The sequence below is a fragment of the Balaenoptera physalus genome, assembly GCF_965194825.1.
Source record: "Balaenoptera physalus genome assembly, chromosome: 17".
Classification (NCBI taxonomy): domain Eukaryota; kingdom Metazoa; phylum Chordata; class Mammalia; order Artiodactyla; family Balaenopteridae; genus Balaenoptera; species Balaenoptera physalus.
The window spans coordinates 908,954-931,932 of NC_138895.1; the positions used below are offsets into that span (position 1 = coordinate 908,954).

The 22,979-nt window shown below is 40.6% G+C and overlaps 1 protein-coding gene across 3 annotated transcripts in view; it reads left to right on the forward strand.

Moving 5' to 3' along the window:
• Nucleotides 1-22,979, forward strand: part of UBE2V2 (ubiquitin conjugating enzyme E2 V2) — a 30,142-nt gene that overhangs the window by 3,818 nt on the left and 3,345 nt on the right. For 2 of the 3 annotated variants that reach the window (XM_082433938.1, XM_082433940.1), the window contains exons 2-3: nt 13,702-13,850; nt 18,407-18,532. In XM_082433938.1, the coding sequence (XP_082290064.1) occupies nt 13,702-13,850; nt 18,407-18,532 (275 nt within the window). Of the gene's footprint in view, nt 1-8,500; nt 8,526-13,701; nt 13,851-18,406; nt 18,533-22,979 lie in introns of those variants that run through there. The other variant, XM_082433939.1, reaches the window with a different exon arrangement.

Genomic DNA, 22,979 nt, shown 5'->3' on the forward strand with positions numbered 1-22,979 from the left:
CTGAGTGAGAGATGTGCAGTGAGCCCTCACCTGCACACGGAAAGCTGTGGAGTGCTGGCTGCTGGTCGGGACTGCTCGTCTGTCACTCACATGGTGACCTGTGGACTGAGGAGCTAGCACCACGTGTGTGCTCTGTGTGCTTACTCATTGTCTGCGTACCGTGGAGACGGGAGTCTGAACCCTGTTGTGGGGGGACTGGTGTCTCACTAAACCGTGGTAACTGAAAGTCACGCGTGTGGAAACCATGAAAAGCGGAGATTGCCCATATGTGGAAACATCCACTTAGCAGGTGTTTGTGGAGCTGTTTGACGCAAAATTTCAAAATGGATGTGAGGTATGTAGACTAGAATAAATGGAATGAAATCCAGTGTTCAAAAGTTTGTTTCAAAAGTAGTTAACTGTTTTAAAAGAGCAGATGTATTTATAAGTAAATCTTTGAGATATTATTGTAAGATGGGACTTCAGGACTGGGTTTGGAAGTGTATTCTTGTTTACACAGTCTTTGCTGACTTATGTAAGAGCAGATGTTATTTTCAGTTTAAGCTGGAACTCAGCAAAGTTTGAAACTACAGAAGGGGAGAGAGGTCCTTATGGCTTGTATAGGTCCTTATACATATATTGGAATAGTAGTGCTCATGGAAAGTACATTATGAATCATTTAGGCTCTAGGCAAAGTTTATTTTATAGATGAGCACTGACTATCTAGATATGAAATGACTTTCACAAGATTACTTAGCTAGATGCTGAGTCCAGAGCTAGTTTCTTGATTTCAGGTTCTTTGATGCTGCTTCTGTATCACACTGTATTCTATAAACTTTTTGGTTGCTTCATGTAAGTGGAATCATACAGCATTTGCCTTTTTCTTTGTGACTTATTTCTCAGCATAATACTCTCTAGGTCCATCCGTGTTGTCGCAAATGGCAAGATTTCATTCTTTTTTATGGCTGAATGGTATTACAGTGTATTTATGTGTGTGTGTGCACGCATGTGTGTGCACCTTCCACATCATCTTTATCCATTCATGTATTGATGGGAACTTAGGTTGCTTTCATATCTTGGCTATTGTGCATAATGCTGCAATGAACATAAGGGTGAATATATCTTTTTGAAATAGTGCTTTTGTTCTTTTCAGATAAATAGCCAGGAGTAGAATTGCTGAATTGTATGGTAGTTCTATTTTTAATTCTTTGAGGAACCTCCATACTGTTTTCCATAGTGGCTGCACCAATTTACATTCCCACCAACAGTGCTCAAGGGTCCCCTTTTCTCCACATTCTTGCCAACTTGTTTTTTGTTGTCTTTTTATTTTAATTTTTTTTTTTTTTTTATATTTGGCCACGCCTCATGGCATGTGGGATCTTAGTTCCCCGACCAGGGATTGAACCTGTGCCCCCTGCAGTGGAAGCGCAGAGTCTTAACCACTTGACCACCAGTTTGTTGTCTTTTTGATGACAGCAGTTCTGACTGGTGTGAGGTGGTACCTCATTGTGGTTTCGATTTGCATTTCCCTGATGATTAGTGATGTTGAGCATCACCTTTTCATGTGCCTGTTGGCCATCTGTGTGTCTTTGGAAAGATGTCTTATTCAGATCCTCTGCCCAGTTTTTAAATCAGGTTGCTTTTTTGGATGTTGAGTTGTATGAGTTCTTTGTATATTTTGGATATTAATCCCTTATCAGATGTAGTGTTTGCAAATGTCTTCTCCCATTCTATAGGCTTCTTTTTTGTTATGTTGATAGTTTCCTTCACTGTGCAAAGCTTTTAGTTTGATGTAGTCTCATTTGCTTATTTTTGCTTTTTCTTCCCCTTGCCTGAGGAGACAACCAAAAAATTACTGCTAAGACTGATGTTAAAGAGCATACTGCCTAAGTTTTCTTCTAGAAATTTTAAGGCTTCAGGTGTTACATTTAAGTCGTTGACGGATTTTGAGTTTACTTTTGTGTGTGGTGTGAGGGAGTAGTCCAGTTTGATTCTTGTGCATGTAGCTGTTTGGTTTCCCCAGCACCATTTATTGAAGTCACTCTTCATTGTATGTTCTTGTTTCCTTTGTTGTAGATTAATTGCCCACATAAGTGTGGGTTCATTTCTGGTTTGTCCGTCTTAAAAAAATTTGCATTATTTGTCTCTTTATTGTTGAGTAGTAAGAGTTCTTATATATTCTAGATACAAGTTTCTTATTAGATGTACGGTTTGTAAGTATTTTCTCTTATTCTGTAGGTTTTTTGATTTTCTTGGTATCCTTTGAAACCCCAAAGTTTTAAATTTTGGTAAAGTCCAGTTTATCTATTGTTTTCTACTTTATTAAGATGAAAAGTCTGGCTTTTGGTATGTATTTCATCGTCTATCTCTTTGTTTTAAAAACATCATGTTGACATATGTAAGTTCTAAGTGATGATCTGGTTATGATTATTATACAGGATTACCACATGACAGAGGGTAGGAGTCTAAGCCCTGCCTTGCCAGGTGTGAGGTTTAATGTTACATTGAGTTATATAAGATAGCAGGCATGCTTCAAGCAGTTTATTCTTTGTAAGTATGTAATTATACCATAGATTTTTTTCAGTCTAGTGACTGGAATGTTATTGAAAAGTACCAACAATGCATAGCTTGGTTTACTGTTTGTTATTCATGGTAGTGTCACCTGCTACGTGAATTATCAGTTACAGCTTACTAAACAGTATTGATGTAATTGGTTGTTTCCTGAGAGGATATACTTGTTATTGAAAAGTTTTTAATTTTCTCAAGTGTTCACCCTGCCAGCAGTGACTTGGCGGGATATTTCCTTTGCTTCTAACTGCAGCTCCCTGGCGTCACAGGAGAGCCCCTGCACCCTGTAAGTGGTCTCCGTCAGAGGGAGGTGTGCCAGTCCTCACTCCACTTGGAGGTCCCTGCTGGAGAGGAAGCAGAGTATGTTGTGGTTCACCTAGCTTTCCGCCACTCCCGAGTTTATTCTCAGGGAGGCATTCCTTCTTAGTTCTGAAGTAAACATTGCTCACAGGTTTCCTGGAGAATATTAAGTAACTCTGTTCTCCCTGCTTAGTCTGCCTCATCGAGATATCAGTAGTGTGTCTGAGCAGAATCTCTTGTGGTAGCTTATTGCATTTGAATGCGTCTGCGTACATGGTTGTCCTCACCCACCACCACCGCCAAGACGCTGGGGAAAGGATTCTGTGTTCAGAATCGGCATCACCTGCTTCAGGACTGGCCCATAAGTGTCGACAGAAAGGTTGAAAGTAAGCATCTGCCGTAAACGCACCACGTGTTTATTGAGTGCCTCCGATGTTGTCATTTCCTTATGGTGCAATTTCTATGTGAGTGATTTAATAATGAGAAAACAAATGGCTCAAGTAAAATCTAGCTTTCCCCCTTTGTGTATTACAATGCTTTACTTTTAAATTTTGTTTTGAGTTTACTTTTCTGAAGTGAAGCAGTACTAAAAGGATATTTTGTGTTCAAATACTTTCATTAAATAAACACACGAAGCTGCTTATTTTTTCCTTACCTGAGTTAGTGTACAGCGCATAGGCTGTAAGAAGAGTTGCAGAAATTTGGGGGAGTGGCTGGGGGCAGAGTGGTTTTGGCTGTCACCTAAAGAGTACCAGTAGCATGACTCACATTCTACTGTACATAATGCAGCTTCCATACCACGGGTTCGAGGCACTTTGCAAATCCTCTAATCCAGAGGATTTGTGTTTGAAGGTATAGTACAGATGCTTCAGATGTATGTTTGGTTTGAAATTTTTTTCAGATTTATTTTCATCTGCCATATTTCATCAATTCTAAGACAAATTTTAATATCTGAAATGGATATATGGCTTCAAACAGTGATTTATTCCTATGACTCGGGGGCTGACTGGGTGGTTTTGCTCGTCTCCCTTCACCTGACGGTGGGCTGGGCCTTTTGCCCAGGCGTCTTGGTTCTCGTCCACGTGGCCAGTCCAGGTGCCCTGTTTGGACTTCCTCGCATCCCAGTAGTGTCTGGGAGGTCAGAATTTATATGGTGGTTGGCTTCCAAGAAAACCAAACATAAGCTATAGGGCTCTGACGAGGCTCGTCCCAGCCCAGAACTGCACCAGCACCACGTTCTACCAAAACAAGTGGCAAGGCCAGCCCAGATTCGGGGGGAGGGGAGTAGCCCTGGCCTCTGACCAGGAGGGCACGTGCCTGGAGACAGGAGACGGGTTGTTCACAGTTGGCTCTGAGGCAGGCTACACTCTGTGTGCTTTGTTCTTGAGGGTGGATTTCACAGACTGGAGTATAAATCAAAGCATATAAATATTTAAAAATTCTTGTTATATTTTGTCAAATTCCCTCTTCAGCAAGGTGTAGTCAATTTCCAGTGAGGTGTAAGGATGGATAAATGTAGTTTATCCACTGTCTTGCCAGCATTGTGTTTACTGTGCTTTTATTTTTTGATGGAAGTACAGTAATGTCATTTTTTTTTTTTCAAGGCTGCATGTTTTTCTTATTTTCTCTTTTGGTTCATTTTCTTGTTGGATTATCAGTTGTATTTCATATCTGTCTATGAAATACATATTATCCATTTACTACTTCAGTGTAACTGGTTATTGATGTTATAGGGTTTTAATAGTTTAAAAATCAACTTAAAATTTTTATACCTTATGTTTATTACTTTTTCCCTTTTGCTTTTTTTTTTTTTTGGACTTCTTAGGATAGGGTCATGTCTGATGTTCTGAAACAGTCCTCCAAATGGAATTCAAGAATCCTAAACTTGGGAGGAGCTTTAGGAATAACGTGGTTGTGCAAGGGTTCTGAAGCTGAGGATGGAGGTGGGGCAGAGACCTGGGGACAGGATTTCTCCTTTCTCCCCAGTCCAGCCGGACCCCTCCTGAAGTCGGCTTGTATGTGCGGGTCAGTGAGCTGGGTTGGGGTGGGCTCATGTAGTTTAGTCCCACATTTTACATCAGAGTACGCAGAGTGTAAGAAAAAGACACTGCCCAAAGTCACCTGTCTAGTTTTGTGGTAGAGCAAAACTACTACTTTAGGAAACTTTCCTGTTGCTTTTGTCATCTAAGTGCTTCTCATACGCTGTGATTTGTGTCTTGCTGCCCTGATACGCTGTCGGCTCCATGAGGGCTGGGGCTGGGACTGTCAGTGTGAGATCCCATGGCCTAGCACAGTTCCTAGCTCGTGCTTGATGTTTAGTTTTGGTTATTGGAAATAAATAAAATCACAGAATTAGAACAATAAAACGAACCACGTTTTTCTTAGTGGAGGCATTTAACGTTTTTTCCCTGATTGCTCTTTCATCACAGCCAATGTTATTCTCCCCTCTGCCCTCCTGTCCTTGAAGTCTGTGCTTAAACCCCTCCCTTGGTCTTCATCGCCGCAGGTGAAGTCTGAATTTGCAAGCACACCTGTCCTTCCAGGCAGTTTCTGGCTCTTTGCTCATTTATACTCAACTGCTATCCCCAAACATTGCCTACCATTCTTTCTCTCCGTGTTTGGGTACTGTTTCTCCTTTGCTTTTTAGATGAAAGATTTTTAAACACCAGAAAAATGCATAAATACACGTTCACCCACCCCCAGCTCTCTCAAACGCTAATAAATTATTCTTGCTTCAGGTTTTTTGTTTCTTGAAGAAACGAAACATTACCAGGACCCTTCCAAGTACTAGGCCCCTTCCTCTTTGCCCAGAGGTGATCACTATCCTGATTAAGGAGTATATTCCACAAACATTTTTATACCTTTGCTAGATATGTATGTATTCAGGAAGAGTATAGTAAAGGTCTGTTGATATATAGCTTTTTTTTTTTTTGGTTTATTTTTTCTTTTTAATTATGGTAAAGTGTTTGTAACATACAATTTACTGTCTTAACTGCCTCTGTACAGTTCAGCAATATCATGTATTCACTTTGTTGTGCAGCCAATCTCCAGATCCTTTTCACCTTGTAAAACTGCAACTGTACACTTACTAAACAACATGTTTGTAAAATTTTAACATTGATTGATACTTGTAGCTCTAATTCTTTCATTTTAATTGCAACAGTATTCTGTAATGGATTATACCATGTGATGCTTAGGTTGTTTCTAAATTTTCACGATTAGAAATCATGGTAAGTGAGCATTCCTACCTTCCTCCAACCCTTTGCCAGCATCTCCGTGAATGTTACCAGTTTCCTCCCAGAGTTGTACCAGTTTATGCCAACCTCAGCAGTGAATGAGCCTCCATCTCTACATTTTTGTCAAACCAAGTATTGCCAGACTTAATATTTGTCAGTCTGGTGGAGAGTCATTATGGTTTAATTCATGTTTCCCCTGATTACTGTTGAGGTTGAGAACCCTTTTTATATGTTTATTGTACATCCGTTTCCATTTCTGTGAACCTCCTTGTTCACTATTTTCTTCTCCTTGTTGAATCATAGGATGAATTCTTCGTATATTTTGGAGGCTGACATTTTCTGGTTATGTTACTCATAACAGTCTGTGGCTCTTTTGTCGAGTTGGTTTTTAAATTTTAGTCAAGTTTATCAATCTTTTGGTTTGTGCTTTTTTTTTAAAAGAAATCCTTTCTTATATCCCAAGGTCGGAGGATATCATATATTTTCCTAAAGTCTATGTTTTGCTCTTCACATTTAGGCATTTAATATGCCTAGGATTGATTTTCATGTATGCTGTGAGATAGGGATCTAGTTTATTTCTCCATGTGGATAAAATTTTCTGACATCATTTGCTGAACAGTCCAGTCCATTCTTTCCCTATTTTTTTGTTTTGAAATAATTTCACATTTACAGAAGAGTTACATGAACAGTATGAGGAAATCCTACCCCCTGCTAATATTTAAGATTTTTGCATGTGCTTGCGTGTGTACTCTTTCTTTCCCTCTTCCCCTCCGTCCACACAGACATACTTTTTTTAATGAACCATTTGAGAATAAGTTATAGACATGTCCCTCTTCGCTGCTAAATACTTCACTGTGTGTGTACTGAAAACCGGGACGTTCTCTTGCTCGACAATATAATTATCAAAATCAAGAAATTAACTTTGATACCGAACTTTTATCTCTGGGCCCTGTTGAGACTGCCAGTTTTCCACTAATGTTCTTTAAAGCAAAATAATAACATATATATTTTTCTGGTACATGATTCAAGATTGGTCCTCTTTTAGTGTGGATTCCTGCTGACTCTTTCTTTTTTTTTTGATGTGGACCATTTTTTAAAGTTTTTATTGAATTTTTTGCAGTATTGCTTCTGTTTTAATGTTTTGGTTTTTTGGCCGCAAGGCGTGTGGGATCCTAGCTCCGACCAGGGACCGAACCCGCACCCCCTGCTTTGGAAGGCGAAGTTTCAACCTCTGGATTGCCAGGAAAGTCCCCCTGCTGACTCTTAATGCTGCCCTTATTACATATCCTGTTTTCATACATGCATGTATCTGTTTTGGGGCTTTCTTTTTCATTAGTCTGTTTGTCGATTCTTGCACTGACTTCACATTATCTTAATTACTTTCTTTGGCTGATGGGGAAGTCTTAACATCTAGGGAAGTTATCCCCTCTGTTTTCCTTTTCTTTAAAAGTTTTCTCCGAATTCCTGCCCCTTAAGTTTTCCATAAGAATATTAGGACTCTGTCCTGTTCCAAGAACAATGCTATTGGAATTTCAGTTTAAATTGTAAGAATCTGTGGCTTAGTTTGAGGAGAACTTATGTATTTGCAGTGAGTTTCTCATGTAGGCAGATTGTTCTGTTTATTCAGGTTTTTGACATTCTTTGCTTATGTTTTTTAATTTTCTCCACTGATGTCCTGAATATTTTCACCTACTCTCCCCCTGAATGGTTTCTTTTATGTTGTACCTGGAGAGTTTCTTCTTCAAGGAGACCTTCCTTGTCCATTCTTTGGGGTTGGTTGTCCTTCCCAGGTGTCCCCAGAGGATGTGTTACTTTGTGTTGTGCTATCTCTTTAACTGTCCTCCTCTCATCGACTGTAAACTTCTTGAGGGCAAACAAAGGTTTTAGTCCTTCTGGTATCAAGTGCCTAGCATAGTAACTACATCCAGTAGTCAGAGGTTTATTGAGTGAAGGGATGAATTAATGTAGAAGTAATGGATATAATCAAATACAGGTTTCCCAGTGCTTTGCTGCCTAATGCATGTTGCGCTACATGTGGTGTTTTCCTAACTTTGTTTCATCCCATTAAGGAAGAAAAGAATGTTAAAACCAAACAAATATTTGAGTCTTAAATTTCTGAAAAATTAGAAAATATTATTCACAGAGAGCTTTTATAAATGCTTCTGTTAATATATAATTTTAAGCAATGCAAAATCAGAAGGTAAGTCCCTGTTTCTTAGACTTGAATTTTAAAACTTTCTGTATGTTTTTGTTTATATAGTGAATTTCAACAATGTGTATATTTTGAAAAATATGTATTTTAAGTCATACACATTCTGAAGTTTCCCTGCTTTCTTTTTTATTTTCTGAAGTATGCAGTATACAGTAATGGAAAGAGTTGTACTCATGCTGAGAAATGTGAATTTCACTTTTGACTCAGCTACTGGCTTGCCATGATCTTGAGTGAGTTACTGCATGTCTTTGATCTTTGTGAAAATGTGGATATATCTGCCCCTCATACCTCAAAAGATATTTCCCTCATTCAGATAGATGACTGTATGGGAAAGTACTTTGAAAAATATAAAATGACAGTTATATTATTTCCCTGGGTAGGGAAATATTTTGCTTCGCGCACACCCAGGTGTGTGATACATGGAAAGGCTCTTTTTACGAGCGTTCGGAGCAGGATTTATTTTTGGCAGTTGCCCCCACGGCTGGTCATGACGTGTTCCTCCTCCCATCAGATTTGCAGGGCCAGGGATGTGCGTGCCATCTGGGACTGAGGGGAGGGAGTGAGAGTAATGGCGGGCAGCGGCAGCTTGGGCTTTGGGACTTGTTTGCTCCTCGCCTCGCCTCCCCCACTAGCTCTCCATGTTGTTAGGGTGAACCTTGCAAAATCACTTTCTGTTGATCGCAGAGATGCCTGAACATCAGCAGTTTCACTCATGTGGCCCAACCTAGTAGTTTAAGCCTTAATTTTCTTACTTAGTGAAATGGTGATGTTAAAACAACATAAGGTAAAATTTAATGTTTCTGCCTCCTCTGAGCAGAGGAGATGCTCAGTAAGTATGTCCATTTTAACTAAGTCAGCCTGCTGGCAGTTTGCGGGGACTCCGAACTCCCAGAGTGGGACGGGAAGCAAGCACTCAGATTACAAGCGGGACTGTTCAGGAGTTCCGTCTTAGCAGCGTGCCCCCTCAGGTGTGTCGAAGGGTGACAGAAGCCCGAGCGCCTAAGAGAACTCTGCAGGGGCAGTTACGCAGCCTGACCGGCCCGTAAGCTGGGCGCCCCGACACTCCCTCCCCTAACCTCCCACCGCCACTCTGGGCGTGTAGTGCGGGGGAGCCGGGTGTTCGTGAGGACCAGCTAAGTAGGGCTGGAAAGCAGATAAGATGGAAGAAATTCATTCTGTTTGTATGGGGGTTTTCCTTTCATTTCTGTAGGTGATGAGGATTCACCTGGTCAAATAGTGTGAAAGGGTGTCCAGTGAAGTCCTGCCCACCCCGTTCCCCAACATGACTAATATTATTCACCAGGACATTTAAAAATGGTACTTGATTATGCTTCATATAGAAACATGTTTGTAAGTGAGGAAAAGAGCAAGTTATAAAATTATGAGTCATGATATCATTTGGGAAAAAACACAGAAACCATATATTACTATATATGGAAAGTAATCTAAAAAGAAATACACTAAAATGTTCATAGTTATTTATTTTTGGGTTTTCTACATCCCAGAGTGTAGAACTGGAATTCACCTGGCCCTCTTCAAAACTATACCACCTCATCTTTTTTTTTTTTTTTTCTTTTTTTTAGTGTTATCAGAGCTTTCTTAATTTAGATGGTTGGTTGCAAAGTGGTGTTAAATTTGCTTTGCTGTCATTTCTTATGTTTGTGTGGATAGATTGACAGATTTATTACTATTTAAGGTTTTATTTGGGCTCTTTTCCTTATAACTGAAAAAGGTAAAAATATTTATGAGTTATAATTGGGAAATCCATGTTACTAATAAACAGCATTTCAAGACTCATTCTAGTTTTTATTTGGCAGTGTTTATGCCTTTACTTTTGGTATTGTGGGAATTAAAGGTACATTATTAGGAATCTGATAGCCTTGAGATTAAAAACTGAAAGCATGTTTTCTAGGTTGTTTGCATTCAGCATTTTACTTTTGAATAATATTATTTTGGGTCTTACCTCTTATGAATGGAGGTTCATTGTAATGTAGTAAGGAGGAGACTAGATTAGTGGATGCCTGGAGACTTGGGTTTTTGACTTGGTTTGGTAACTAACTGGTAGTTAAGTGACTTTAGGATTATCACCTAACTTTTCCTGGTGAGAACTCTCTCTAAAGCGTTAGGTTTTGGACCTGATGGTCTCTGAGGTTCTTCTGGATCTAAAAATTGACAGCATTTTAAAAGAGTTTCAGCTAGGAAGGGGTGGGTATATGGGCTGCTTTTTTTTTCTTTTAATGAAGATCCCAGACTAAGGGATTAAAGTATTTAAAACTATTAAACAACAACAGTCATAACAACAACATGCACACATACACACACATAGGAAAAAGGCACTCGGAACTAATAGAAGAAGGCTCAGACATGGCAAGAGATCCAGAGGGCAGCTTATGCACACACTGCAACACTCACAGACCAACATCCCCATCTCGCGGTGTCTTCTCTTCACAGACATTAGTGGTTGGGTGAAGTAAAACCGGAGTACTCTAGCCCTGAATTTAAAAATGTAGCTCACTGGTGTTTGTTTTGAGTCTCATACTTTAAAAACAAAATAATCTTAGCTGCTATAATCTTTTAAATGTTAACATTGCCAATAATTGATCCATTAATCTTAGAACTATTTCCCCAAAATGCAGCATAGAAATGGTGAAAAGTTTACCAGTCACTAGGTTTATCATTTTTATGGCACTTATGTAAAAAGAAACATTACTTTTACATTGTTTACTTTGTACTTTTGGATGCTCGTAAAGCTCACCTGACTGAATTGTTTATAAAAAGGAGGCAACAAAATTCAACACAAATTTAGAATTTTTCTTGGGGAATGACTTCATAATGGTAAGGGTAATCAAGGTCCTTTAAGAAGCCTTTAAAAAGCAAGTCAGTAGCAATAGATGGTGGAGATTCTGACTGTGCAGCTGCAGGGAATAGCAGTTGTCCCAGTGTTATGTGCATAGAAACTTACAGCTCAGGGGACTGTTTCCGGGGGGCCCACCTTCAGGACTGTACAGAGAGCTTGAATTCTCCCAAAACGTAGATGGAGGTGAATGGAAGTTTTTTGTAATTTTACTTACTATGGACACTAAAATGGTCATAGTCAACATTTATTCTGTTAAGATAGATTACCTCGTTTAATTTTCACAGTGGTTCTTTGGAGCAGAAGCCACCGTGGTCTCACTTTTGTAGATGAGAAAACGGGGCCGGGGCCCCTGTCTCGGAGGCAGCAGCACTGGGAGCTGGCCTTGGGCCGCGCCCACGATGCTGCCAGGATGGCTCGCTGTATAACCCAACGGTTAAGAGAGTGGCTTTGGTCTAGAAACTGGGTTTTAATACTGGATCTGCCGCTTGTAACTGTGTGACCTTGGGTAGGTCACTTAACTCTTTCAAACTTCAGTTTCTGTAACTGTAAAATGAGTGCTTTTAGGATCAAGTGGGATAATTTATTTAAAATCGCACACAGTGTATCCTGAACAAATGGTTATTACTAGTTATTGTAGTTGTAATAATGAGTACTCTTGTTTTTGTGATTTATAACAGCTCCATGTTTCTGTGGCCCAAGATTTTCAAGCCTTTTTTATGAAGCACAGCACATAAAGTGGCTAGTTTTTTTTTTTTTATAATTTATTTTATTTTTGGCTGCGTTGGGTCTTCATTGCGGTGTGCAGGCTTCTCATTGTGGTGGCTTCTCTTGTTGCGGGGCACGGGCTCTAGGTGCGCAGGCTTCAGTACTTGTGGTGCGCGGGCTTAGTTGCTCCGCGGCACGTGGGATCTTCCCGGACCAGGGATCGAACCCGTGTCCCCTGCATTGGCAGGCGGATTCTTTTTTTTTTTTTTTTTTAAAGACTTTTTTTTTAAAGGAATTCCTTTATTTTTATTATTTATTTATTTATTTATTTATTTTTGGCTGTGTTGGGTCTTCGTTTCTGTGCAAGGGCTTTCTCTAGTTGCGGCAAGCGGGGGCCACTCCTCATCGCGGTGTGCGGGCCTCGCACTATCGCGGCCTCTCTTGTTGCGGAGCACAAGCTCCAGATGCGCAGGCTCAGTAGTTGTGGCTCACGGGCCCAGTTGCTCCTTGGCATGTGGGATCTTCCCAGACCAGGGCTCGAACCCGTGTCCCCTGCATTAGCAGGCAGATTCTCAACCACTGCGCCACCAGGGAAGCCCTGGCAGGCGGATTCTTAACCACTGCACCACCAGGGAAGCCCCGTGGCTAGTGTTTTTAAGTTGCAGTACTTACTGGCTTGCCATTGTTTGTCCAGATGCATTACTACAAATTAGTAACTGAAAGAGATGTTTTAGTTTCAGCAAGAGAGATAAGTTATACAAAATGATAGTCGCTTTAAAAGAGACGTCACTTTTTTTCCTGCCTCATGATTGTGTGTGTGCTTGCATGTGAGAGGGAGGGAGGGAGGGAGAGAGGCGGTGCTCCAGAGCCAGAAGGAGAAGGTCCTGATTTTTTTCAAGACTTGTGCAGTGGGGCTGGAGGGTGTTTCATGCTAGATGCTGTTGAGAACACGGAAAACCACAGGGTCCATCCTCTGGAGAGGCCAGGCCAGTGATCCTAGGACAGGTTGTGATAAAGTGCACAAATCATGGTTGGTTCCAGGGGTTAGAGGTCAGAATGGTGGCAAAGACCAGGTTCAGTGAGAATGAGGGAGTAGGGACTGTGAAAGGCTGGGGGTTCTAGGCAGAGAGGAACATTTCTGTGTTAAGATTTTAGAAATAAGTAGAATGAGGAGGTCTAAAGAAGTGGAGGTGTGAGAAAGGCTGTTGGATTGTGAAACTGTTGCTGGGTTGGGCCCAGAGGAGAAGGACGTGTCTTAGGAAACATCCACCAGGAGGCTGGCTCTCCAGCCTCCAACCCGCTGACAGGGGAGACGGGGCCCCCTGGTTATTAGGCAGCCAGCAGACTGGCTCAGGACCGAGGGTGGGGTCAGCATTCTCAAAAATAGTACCTCTTAGTGCATTTTTACAGATGGAACGTAATTCTCTTCTTTAAGATTACTGGAGAGTATATGCTAATGAAATGGAGCTTTTATGAACTTTCTGGTCACGCCTGTTTATTCGATGTAGTGTTCTTGGCTGAGGAACAGGAATCTCAATTATGGAAAAATAATCACTTACGATGATTCCCTTATGATTGATTTGTGTCAGTGTAAAATTGATTGATTAGGAATTTATATACATGTTCTGTACTGCTGTTAATGTTTGGAACAGTGCTTTCTTTAGCGTTTTCATTTTGAAGGGTTTTTAGATTCAGCATTTTTGGGGGCAGAATGCATTTTAAAGGGAATTTTGTCTTTTTGGGAAATAATTTTTAAAGGTTAATTTGGGAAAAGCTGAATTTGAATATGTGTAGCCCTTATAATTGTGAGCTTTTTACATTTACATTGACATTCTTTTGTATAGGCGTTAAAGTTCCTCGTAATTTTCGCTTGTTGGAAGAACTTGAAGAAGGACAAAAAGGAGTAGGCGATGGTACGGTTAGCTGGGGCCTTGAAGATGATGAAGATATGACACTTACAAGGTGGACAGGCATGATTATTGGGCCACCAAGGGTCAGTGCTATAAATTACATATTTTTTCTATTAATATTTATTGTCACTTTAGAGTAAGCATTTTATTTTATAATATTGATATTAAAATAAATAATTATGGTAACTTTAACTGAAACACTTCCTCACTTTTTACTTATTTTGTATACATTTATTGATGCTTGATTTTTCTGGAGGATTGGGGGGAAAAGACTGATACGATCATTGCTGCCAAAGTGTTTGCAGTTGAGTAGAGGAGAAGAAATGAACACAAATGATAGATTCTGAATATGGCAGAGAAAGTTCACTGCGGGACTTTAGAATATGTTTCTTCTAGCTGGAATAATTGAGGAAGGCTGAACAGTGGAGGAAGTTGCCTTTGGAATGAGCCTTAAAGGACTGGCTGGTAGGATTTCAGAAGGTGGTGATGGGGATGGAGAACATTCCAGATAGAGAGGAGAAAAGGTGAGGAAACGGAGGGGTATTTGGGAAGAGCAAACAGTGTGTTTTGATGTAACATGTTACTAACCCGCTGTGTGTGTCATCAGGGTTTCTAAATTGGTTTGTGTTGAGTGCACATTGCTGTTGGCCAATGACAGTTGACTCGCCATGGAAATGTTCTGGCCTCCATGTTTTCATCTATAAAATATGTAGACAAGACTGATTCTTGCATATTTTCTAGCATTGCTGGCAACAGACCTGTTTTATTCTTAGGTCTTTCTCAAGTTTATGACTTTCTATTTTTACTCAAAATCTTTTTCAGACTGGGAAATTTTTTTCTGCATTGCATTCCTTACTCAAAGGCACCATTTACTGCGCACCCTGCAGTGACTCTTGGAAATATGTATTGTATGTTTTTTGACTTGTTGGAAAGAACACAAATATGAAATTTTTTTTAGTCTTTGGTTTTGTATACTGTTTGCTGCCTGTGATGGGAGCATTTCAACTGTTTTGCTGTTGGGTAGAGTTTAGATTTCCTCTTGATTTTTTATAAAAGAAAAATGGTCAGGTAATTAGCAATGTTAACTTCAGAGAATGAATTAATGTATGTTTTGCATTTTCTGGTATTCCTTTGCAGAGTTTGTGCACTCTGCTAAACTAACAAGTTCCCTCTTCCCTCCAGTGCTCTGATTTTTCCATGAGACATGTGAGGAAGCAAATAAAATCCTGATGGTTAGAATTCTTGATGTTTTATAACTTGGTATTTGTAATGAAAACCTTGATTTTCACTGCCTGTGAACAGTATCACCATGGTCTTTTTGGTAAAAGTAAGTGCTTATAATTTATGAGCATTCTTACCTAATGAGCGGCTTGCAGACTGGACAGTCTGAACTGGGTGGAGGATACATGCGAAATTATTTACATTTGGATTTTCTCTGGTCGCTGCACCTCTAAGAGACTTGAAACTTGAAGAGCGTTTTGGAGTTTGTGCATAAGACCCTCCATGGTTTTGTGGGCTGCCCTGTAACCTAGTTCACCAGTCTCTCTCACCCGGTTGGGGTCATCAGCAGGACCCCCAAACTAGCTGTTTCCTGGTGTCGCTGAACCACAGGAAGCTCGCTGGGTTGCTGTGCCCAGTGGGAGCCAGGGATGGGGCTAGGCCTGCTTGCGGGGGGCGCAGAGACAGGATGCTGCCCCCTGCCGCTTTCTGCGGGGTGGGGGGTGGGGGGGTTGTCTTGGAGCCCCTTCCCCTTCCTGTGGAGCGGGAGGCGCAGGAGGCACCCCTGAGAGGCCCTGTCCTTCCAGCCAGGCTTCCCCGCCTCGCTGAGGCCTGGGGTGCTGGCTGAAAGTGGGTGGTCCCAGCACTCATTCAGCTGCTCAGCTGCCTTTTAATAAAACCTGCAGGGGCGGCATCTCGGCTTAGATGGTTTTTCTTTGGAAGGTGCCAGATTCAGAACAATTTTGTCCCCAGCTTTAGGGTAATAGGAGAATTCCTGCCTTAACATTCTGTTACTTGGTTAGTTGTTTCTCGGTTTTTTATATGTTACTAAGATCCCTGGTTTTTTATGTTTTTCCACTATTTATTTGGATTTATATAATTAACAATTTTGTTTTTCCATATATGTTTGTATATTAAATTTTCTGAAGCAGCATTTTTTAGCATTAGATGTTTAGTAACGTTTCCAAGTTTCCTTATATGTATACTTACTTTAGAAGTTTTGAGAATTAAATGAATTAATAATTAGACAATAAGAGAGTATCTGTAGTACATAATTAATAAACATTAGTTGCTTTTACTACTCTCTTTTCTTTCACTCTTTTGTTAGACAACAGAAAGACTTGGCTGTTAATTTAAAATCCAGGGGTGATGAAATTAATCCAAGGCACCAAAAGTTAGGATGTTTAATCATTGTAGGCTAGTTTAGATTGGGGTATAATTTGCATATAGTGAAATGCATAGATATTACCATGATTTTCGACAAATGGAACTTGTTACCCCGCACCCATGTCGAGATACAGAACATGTTTGTGCCCCCAGAAATTCCCTGTGCCCCTCCCCATCCCCACCCTGCCCCAGTCACTACTCCCTACACCCCAGAGTAGTCTTGTGTGTTGTAGGACTTTGTGCAAGTGGAATCGTGCAATGTGTGTGCTTGGAGGCCCACTTCTTTTGACTTGGCATTTAGTGTCTCGGGATCAGCTGTGTTGTTCCATGAAGTGGGTAGTGGTGTGTTTCACAGAGATGCCACAATGTGCTTATCGCTTCTCCTGATCGTAGTACTCCCTGGCCATTACAAGTAAAGCTGCTATGATTACAAGTCTTCTCATGAACATAGGTTTGTTTCCATTTCTCTTGGATAAAATGCCTAGGAATGGAATTCCTACATGGTAGGGGAGGTGTGTGCTTATTTATCTTTATAAGAAAATGCCATATTGTTTCCAAAATGGTTATACCATTCCCTACAACCAGCAAAGTATGAGAGTTCTAATTGTTTCTATGTACTTTGAGTATTTTTAACAGTATGGAATTTCTCAGGGGCTATTTAAGAAAAATTTTTTTTTCCTTTTATTTCTTTTTTTATTGAAGTATAGTTGATTTACAATGTTGTGTTAGTTTCAGGTGCACAGCAAAGTGATTCAGTTATACATACATATGTATCTATTTTTTTTCAGATTCTTTTCCCTTGTAGGTTATTACAAAATATTGAGTATCATTTTCCCTGTGCTCTACAATAGGTCCTTGTTGGTTATCTATTTTATGTATACTAGTGTGTATCTGTTAACCCCAAACTCCTAATTTACCCCTCCCCCTCCCACTTTCCCCTTTGGTGACCATAAGTTTGCTTTTTATGTCTGTGAGTCTGTTTCTGTTTTGTATATAAGTTCATTTGTATCATTTTAAAAAAATTATTATTTTTAACACAAGTTTTCTAGAGAGGCTGATGTGCATGTGATTGGAGAACAACAGACAAGATGATTTCCTTGACCTTTAGTCCTGTTTAAACCTCTGCAGGTCCTGGGCATATTATTAATATATGTTTGCTGTTAAACTTGGATGAGTTTTATCCAGCTGTTTCTTTTTTAAAATGTTGAAATATTTAATAATATATGTATAAGATTGTTGTGTACATCTTAAATTACGGTAGTTTAATAACCCAGACCTGGCCTCCACTTGGGAGAACTCTTCCTTAAGGGAGAGGAGGCTGTGGGTCAGTTGGGGTAAGTGAGGTCTACAGATGGTTAACCTCGTTTTTCCCATGTTTATACAGGAATCAACAGGTATTAAATTGCCACTTCCATTTGTTTTTTTACTTTCTTGTTTTAATTGCACGCTAATAAGTTTCCCGAGTGAACAGAAGCCGTAAGGATAAAGAAGAGTTAATTATAGGCATAAAAGTAAGCCTTGAAAAATCTAGAAGCATTAAGTCTGGTAGCTTTGAAATGGCTGTTTTATAATATGGTAATGTTCAACTTCTCGATTAAGAAACCCTGTTTTTAAATGATGTGGAAAAATAAAAGTTGGCTATTGTATCTCTGAATTTAGATAATGGAATTTAATGGACCACAAAATTAATGAAGTAATAATGTAAATGTAACTAATAAGAAGTATGAATTCATTGTTCTAGTGCTGGACAATGGTATAATATGGCGTTTATACCAGAAGATATATTGATTGCTGTATAAATGGGGTAACCATATAATTTATTGTCCAGCCAGACCCTTTTGAGAATGAAATGAAGTATTATTAATAATTAATACAGGAGCAGTGAGAATAAACAGAATTGTCCTGGAAAAATGGGAACCTTTATATATGTGTGACACAGGTCAAGCCACAATATGGACTTTTTAGTAAAATCTGAATTTAAATGGTCTTTTTTTTCTTTTTAATTTGTTACAGGCATTGTCTGTACTACAAAAGCAAGTTCTGATCATTTTGATATTACTTTGTAGAATTATTTAATTTTATAAAATCTCTACTTTTAAGTGTGCTTGCTGTATTTTTTCTAACCATATAGATCAAATAAATTTGTAGAAAAGTAAATTCTTGATCATACAAATGGTAATATTAAGTACATTTATATTGTACTTTCCCTCTTGATTAGCACTTGAATATTATTATTATTATTTTTGCCTTCCAGACAAATTATGAAAACAGAATATATAGCCTGAAAGTAGAATGTGGACCTAAATACCCAGAAGCACCTCCATCAGTTAGATTTGTAACCAAAATTAATATGAATGGAATAAATAATTCCAGTGGAATGGTAAGTTAAAGTAGTCATTTTATTCTTACATAACCTATAAATATATAGTCAGGAGAATGTTAAAACAACAACAACAAAAGCGCCTTTGTTTAGCAGAAAGTCTAAAACAGTTTATCTCATGTTGTTTTTCTCTTTTGAATGGACCTTTCCTTAAGAACCTTTATGTACTAGCCTAGATAGAGGTGAGGGTTTTATTAATTGCTTCAGCAGTCATATTTCAGCTGAATCCTTACTTGGTGATAAGATAGTCATTATTTCTCTTTGAATGTTATTTTTCTTTAGGGTTAAGGTACATTGGTGAGATTAAAAGGATGAATATTCATGAAGAGGGGGTTTTTCTCTGAGGAACAAGTATGCCTGTACGGGAACAGACAGTCGTGGTTGAGCATGGTTGTTTAAAGCAGATAAATCAAAATGATGTGCTCTACCTGACTCACAGAAGGAAGTGAGCGGAAATAATTTCCAGTGCGAGTCTTAGGTTCATACGAGTATTAGAACTTGAAGTGCAGGTTCTTGAGGTACCGTGTTGCGAGCTCGCTCACATGCAGAATACATGTTAGAAGCATGGTAATGTGATGATAGTAGCAGGAACCTCATCTGTCATAGGAGCAGGACGTTACCTGAACTTCTGTGTGCGCCTATCATCCCGTCCCTGTGTCCCTTTCCCCAGCAATGGTAATTAACATCCGGAGCATTTCTTTTATATTCTCTCACTTTTTCTTTATAGTTTTAGCCCCAGTATCACATCTGTACAGCTAGCCTTCCTTCCTCCCTCCCTCTTTCCTTCTCTTCCGTCCATCATCCATCCCAAACCATGAGTTTATACCATCATGTCCAGTTCTGTTCCAACACTGCAGGGCGTTTTCCAGATTTCATCCTTTCTATGCTTGTACTTCTTGCCTTCCGCGGTGAGAAACCTGCCTTCTGTTGCCCAGTGTGTTTACCTGCATGTGCTCAGTCCCCCTGTGTGAAAGCATGCTTCCAGCAGCAGGCTGGGTCCTGGACACACAGCTGGCCGTCCGGCTCCCACCCCACCCCAGGGCCCCAGGTGGGCTGGCTCCTCCCTGCTGGGTGCACCGGACAAAAGCATGACCCTGACTGGAGGAGCGTTATTGGGCATCTCAGCCCTGGACCTGCTGGGCCACTCCCATACCTCCCTGCGTGCGGCGCGCCAGCCGGTGCTGGGCCCTGAGAGTCCTCCCTGCCCTGCCTGCTAGGGCATCAGTCCACGGACATTTATTGTACAACGTGTTGATGCGTTCAGGTGTAATAATCATCTTATCTCGTGATTTCTATCTTTACACGTGTTTCTTGTTTCTTTCCTACTTTTGAAATGGCTGTTCTCAATTCTTTTCATTGTTTCTGTTCTTCCAGTGGTTATTCTAGAAATTACAGCGTGCATACTTAACTATTTCTGTGTCAAGTAATATTAAGAGATGTGATGGAAGCAGGATTACGAAACAGTTTGAATTTACAGAATGGATATTGTTTAGGGAGTTTCTTTTATGACATACAACTTTGCCTTTATGAGGAAGATATTTTTGTGAAATTTCTTTACCAGGAATAGCTGTGCTTCACATCTGCTGGTTTGTTTTCATATTATAGACTCTGCAAATTAGGAATTCATAGTGAGTTCTACATTGTTGTGGGAACTAGGAAATTCAGGATTAAATTTCCGACCTGCTTTACGAGCTTACCTGATCTCATTTTGGACATTATGCCTCCTTCTCTGCCTCTCCTCCTTAAACCCTCTACCATTAAGGTCTGTTAGTCTCTGTTGAAAATGTAACTCGAGTCCGGTCTTACTTTTCTCCTTACGTTGCCACCGAGTGAATGTTGGCCATCATCTCTTGTCTGGGCCCGGCACAGCCTCTCTGATTCTCCTGCTTTACCTCCCCCACTCTTTACAAAGCAAGCAGCGGAGGGATCTTTCTGAGGCACAGGTTGTGTCCTGTCGCTTCTGTGCTTTAAAATCCTGCAGTGGCTTCAGCCACACGTGCACACTCTCTACCCTGGCTCCCTGGGGGCTCACGGTGCTCGCTGCCCTGCACACCTTTCCTTTGGCCTCAAGACCGTTGCACTTTCTGTTCTTCCTGGGTGGACATCCTTACGGACTCTTCACTTCCCTGTGTAAGTGTCTCTCAGAGAGTTCTGTCCAGACTCCCAGTCTGAACTGTGTCTGTTTTGTTACTCTGCTACAGTCACTCTTTTATTCTTCCCCTTTGTAGCAGTTACTATAAATTGATTATCATTTTTCTCTTTGTTTTTATTTTTGGCGTTTTTAAAAGAATTGTTTCTAACACACAGGCAGGTTTTAGAGAATGATGTAACCAACATCCTCCACTTACCCTCCTCAAACCTTAACATTTTTGTCTTATTTGTAACAGGTGTTTTTTTAAAGAAAGACTGCATTATACAGTTAACTTTGTCTGTGCCTTTCCCGGTTTCCCCTTCCTCTTTCCTCGGAGGTGGCTCCATCTCAGATTTGGCGTTTATCATTTTCATGCGTGGTTGTGCTTTTACTGTGCACGTTTGTGTGTGCTTCTATGTTGTATCCCTTTTGTGTGGACTCCTATGTCAGTGATTTTTGAACTTCATCCATGCTATGTCATGCAGATTAGATTGTTCCTTTTTATTGTGTAATATTCCATTTTTCGTTTGCTGGGGATTTAGGTTGTTTTCAGTTTTCACTGAAAAGATTGCTACAGTGAACATTCTTATGCAAGTATTCTTATACCCTAGAACACGCTTCTCAGGACTGGGCGTTCGTGGGTTCCAGTAGGTTATGGATCAGTATTTTTATAAAGTGCAATGAAAGTGAATTACTAGCAAAATGAAATTAAGAAGAAAATCCAAGCTCAGATTTTTTAAGATAAAAGTTTCTCCGTCAGATTGCTGTAGAACTCTCTAAAGGCCACTCTGAATTTCTGTGTTTATCTTGTGGTGAACCAGTAAAAATCAGTGCAAGGCCTTGGGCTGTTCCGTGAAAGGTGCTTTCAGTGGCCCTGCTCTAGGGCGTTCACCTAAGCAGTAGGATGTCTGCTGAGGTGGGGTCTGGGTGGGGCTTGTCTTCAGCTTGACTGACTTCTGCCCGGGCTCTCCCAGGGCTGTCCATGTCTGTCCTGCTCACTGTGTGTACGTGCCTGTGACTGTCCATCGCCACCAACGCTTCATATAGTCAGGCTGGAGTGGGGACCTGGAAGCAGAGAAATTAAGTACTGGTTTAATTATTGGAGCGTAGGTGTGTGTATAGAGTGACTGGATTAGGCATCAGGATTTCTTTTGATTGGTATTCATCGTGGTTTGATTTGCATTCCTCTGGTTAGGCACCTTTTCACCTGCTTATTGGCCATTTTTTTTTTACCTTCTTTGGAGAAATGTCTATTCAGAACCGTCTAAAACGACAAGGATTTATTGTCTCACAGTCTTTGTGGGCTGGGACTGTGGCCCAGGGCCTCTCACAGGGCTGCAGCCCACATGCCAGCCTGTGCTGTGGTCTCTGCTGAAAGCTCGACTGAGGAAGGATGCAGCTCCAGCCTCACTCACGTACGTGCTGGCAGTAGTCAGTTCTCAGTCAGGCTTCAGTTCCTTATCATACACTATAGCCAGAGGCCACAGAGCAGTTCACAGCACGGCAGCTGGTTTCCACCTGCAAAGCAGGGGAGTGAAAGCAAGAAAGAGGATGGAAGCTGGAGTATTTTTGTAGCTTAACGTCAGAAGTCATACCCCAGCGTTCTGTCCAGCCCACACTCCAGGGAGGGGTCACATAGGACGTGAATGTCAGGAGTTGAAGATCTTCAGGAACCATCACAAAAGCTGCTGTCTTAGTTTGGCTGCTGTCACAAAAATACCATAAACCGGGGGTGGTTTGGACAGCAGAGATCATTTCTCACAGGCTGGAGGCTGGGAAGTCTGAGATCAGGGTGCCCGCGCGGTCGGCTTCTGGTGAGGACCGTCATCCCGCGGGGGCTGCAGACGACTGACTTCGTGCTGGTCTTCACGGGGAGGGCAGAGCAAGTTCCAGTCTCGGTCTCTCCTAATCCCATCTTGGTGGCTCCGCCCTTGGGTCCTCAGCTAAACCTGTTGATGGTTACTTCCCAAGGTCCTCAGCTCCTAGTACCTTCCCGTGGTGGTCAGGGTTTCAGCGCATGAGTTTTGGGGGGCACAGACATGCAGTCCATAACAGCTGTCTACCACGATCCACTTTGCCCACATTTTAGTTGAGATATTTAGCCTTTATTATTAAGTTCTAAGAGCTCTTAATTTACTGAACAAGAGCCCCTTGTCAGGTATATGATTTGCATGAATTTTGTTTCATTCTGTGGGTTGTCTCTTTGCTTTCTTGATGTTTTCAACACAAAAATTAAAAAATTTTATTTAGCCAATTTATCTACTTTTTCTTTTGTTGAAAGTATTTAGTTGTTACATCTAAGAAACCATTGTCAAA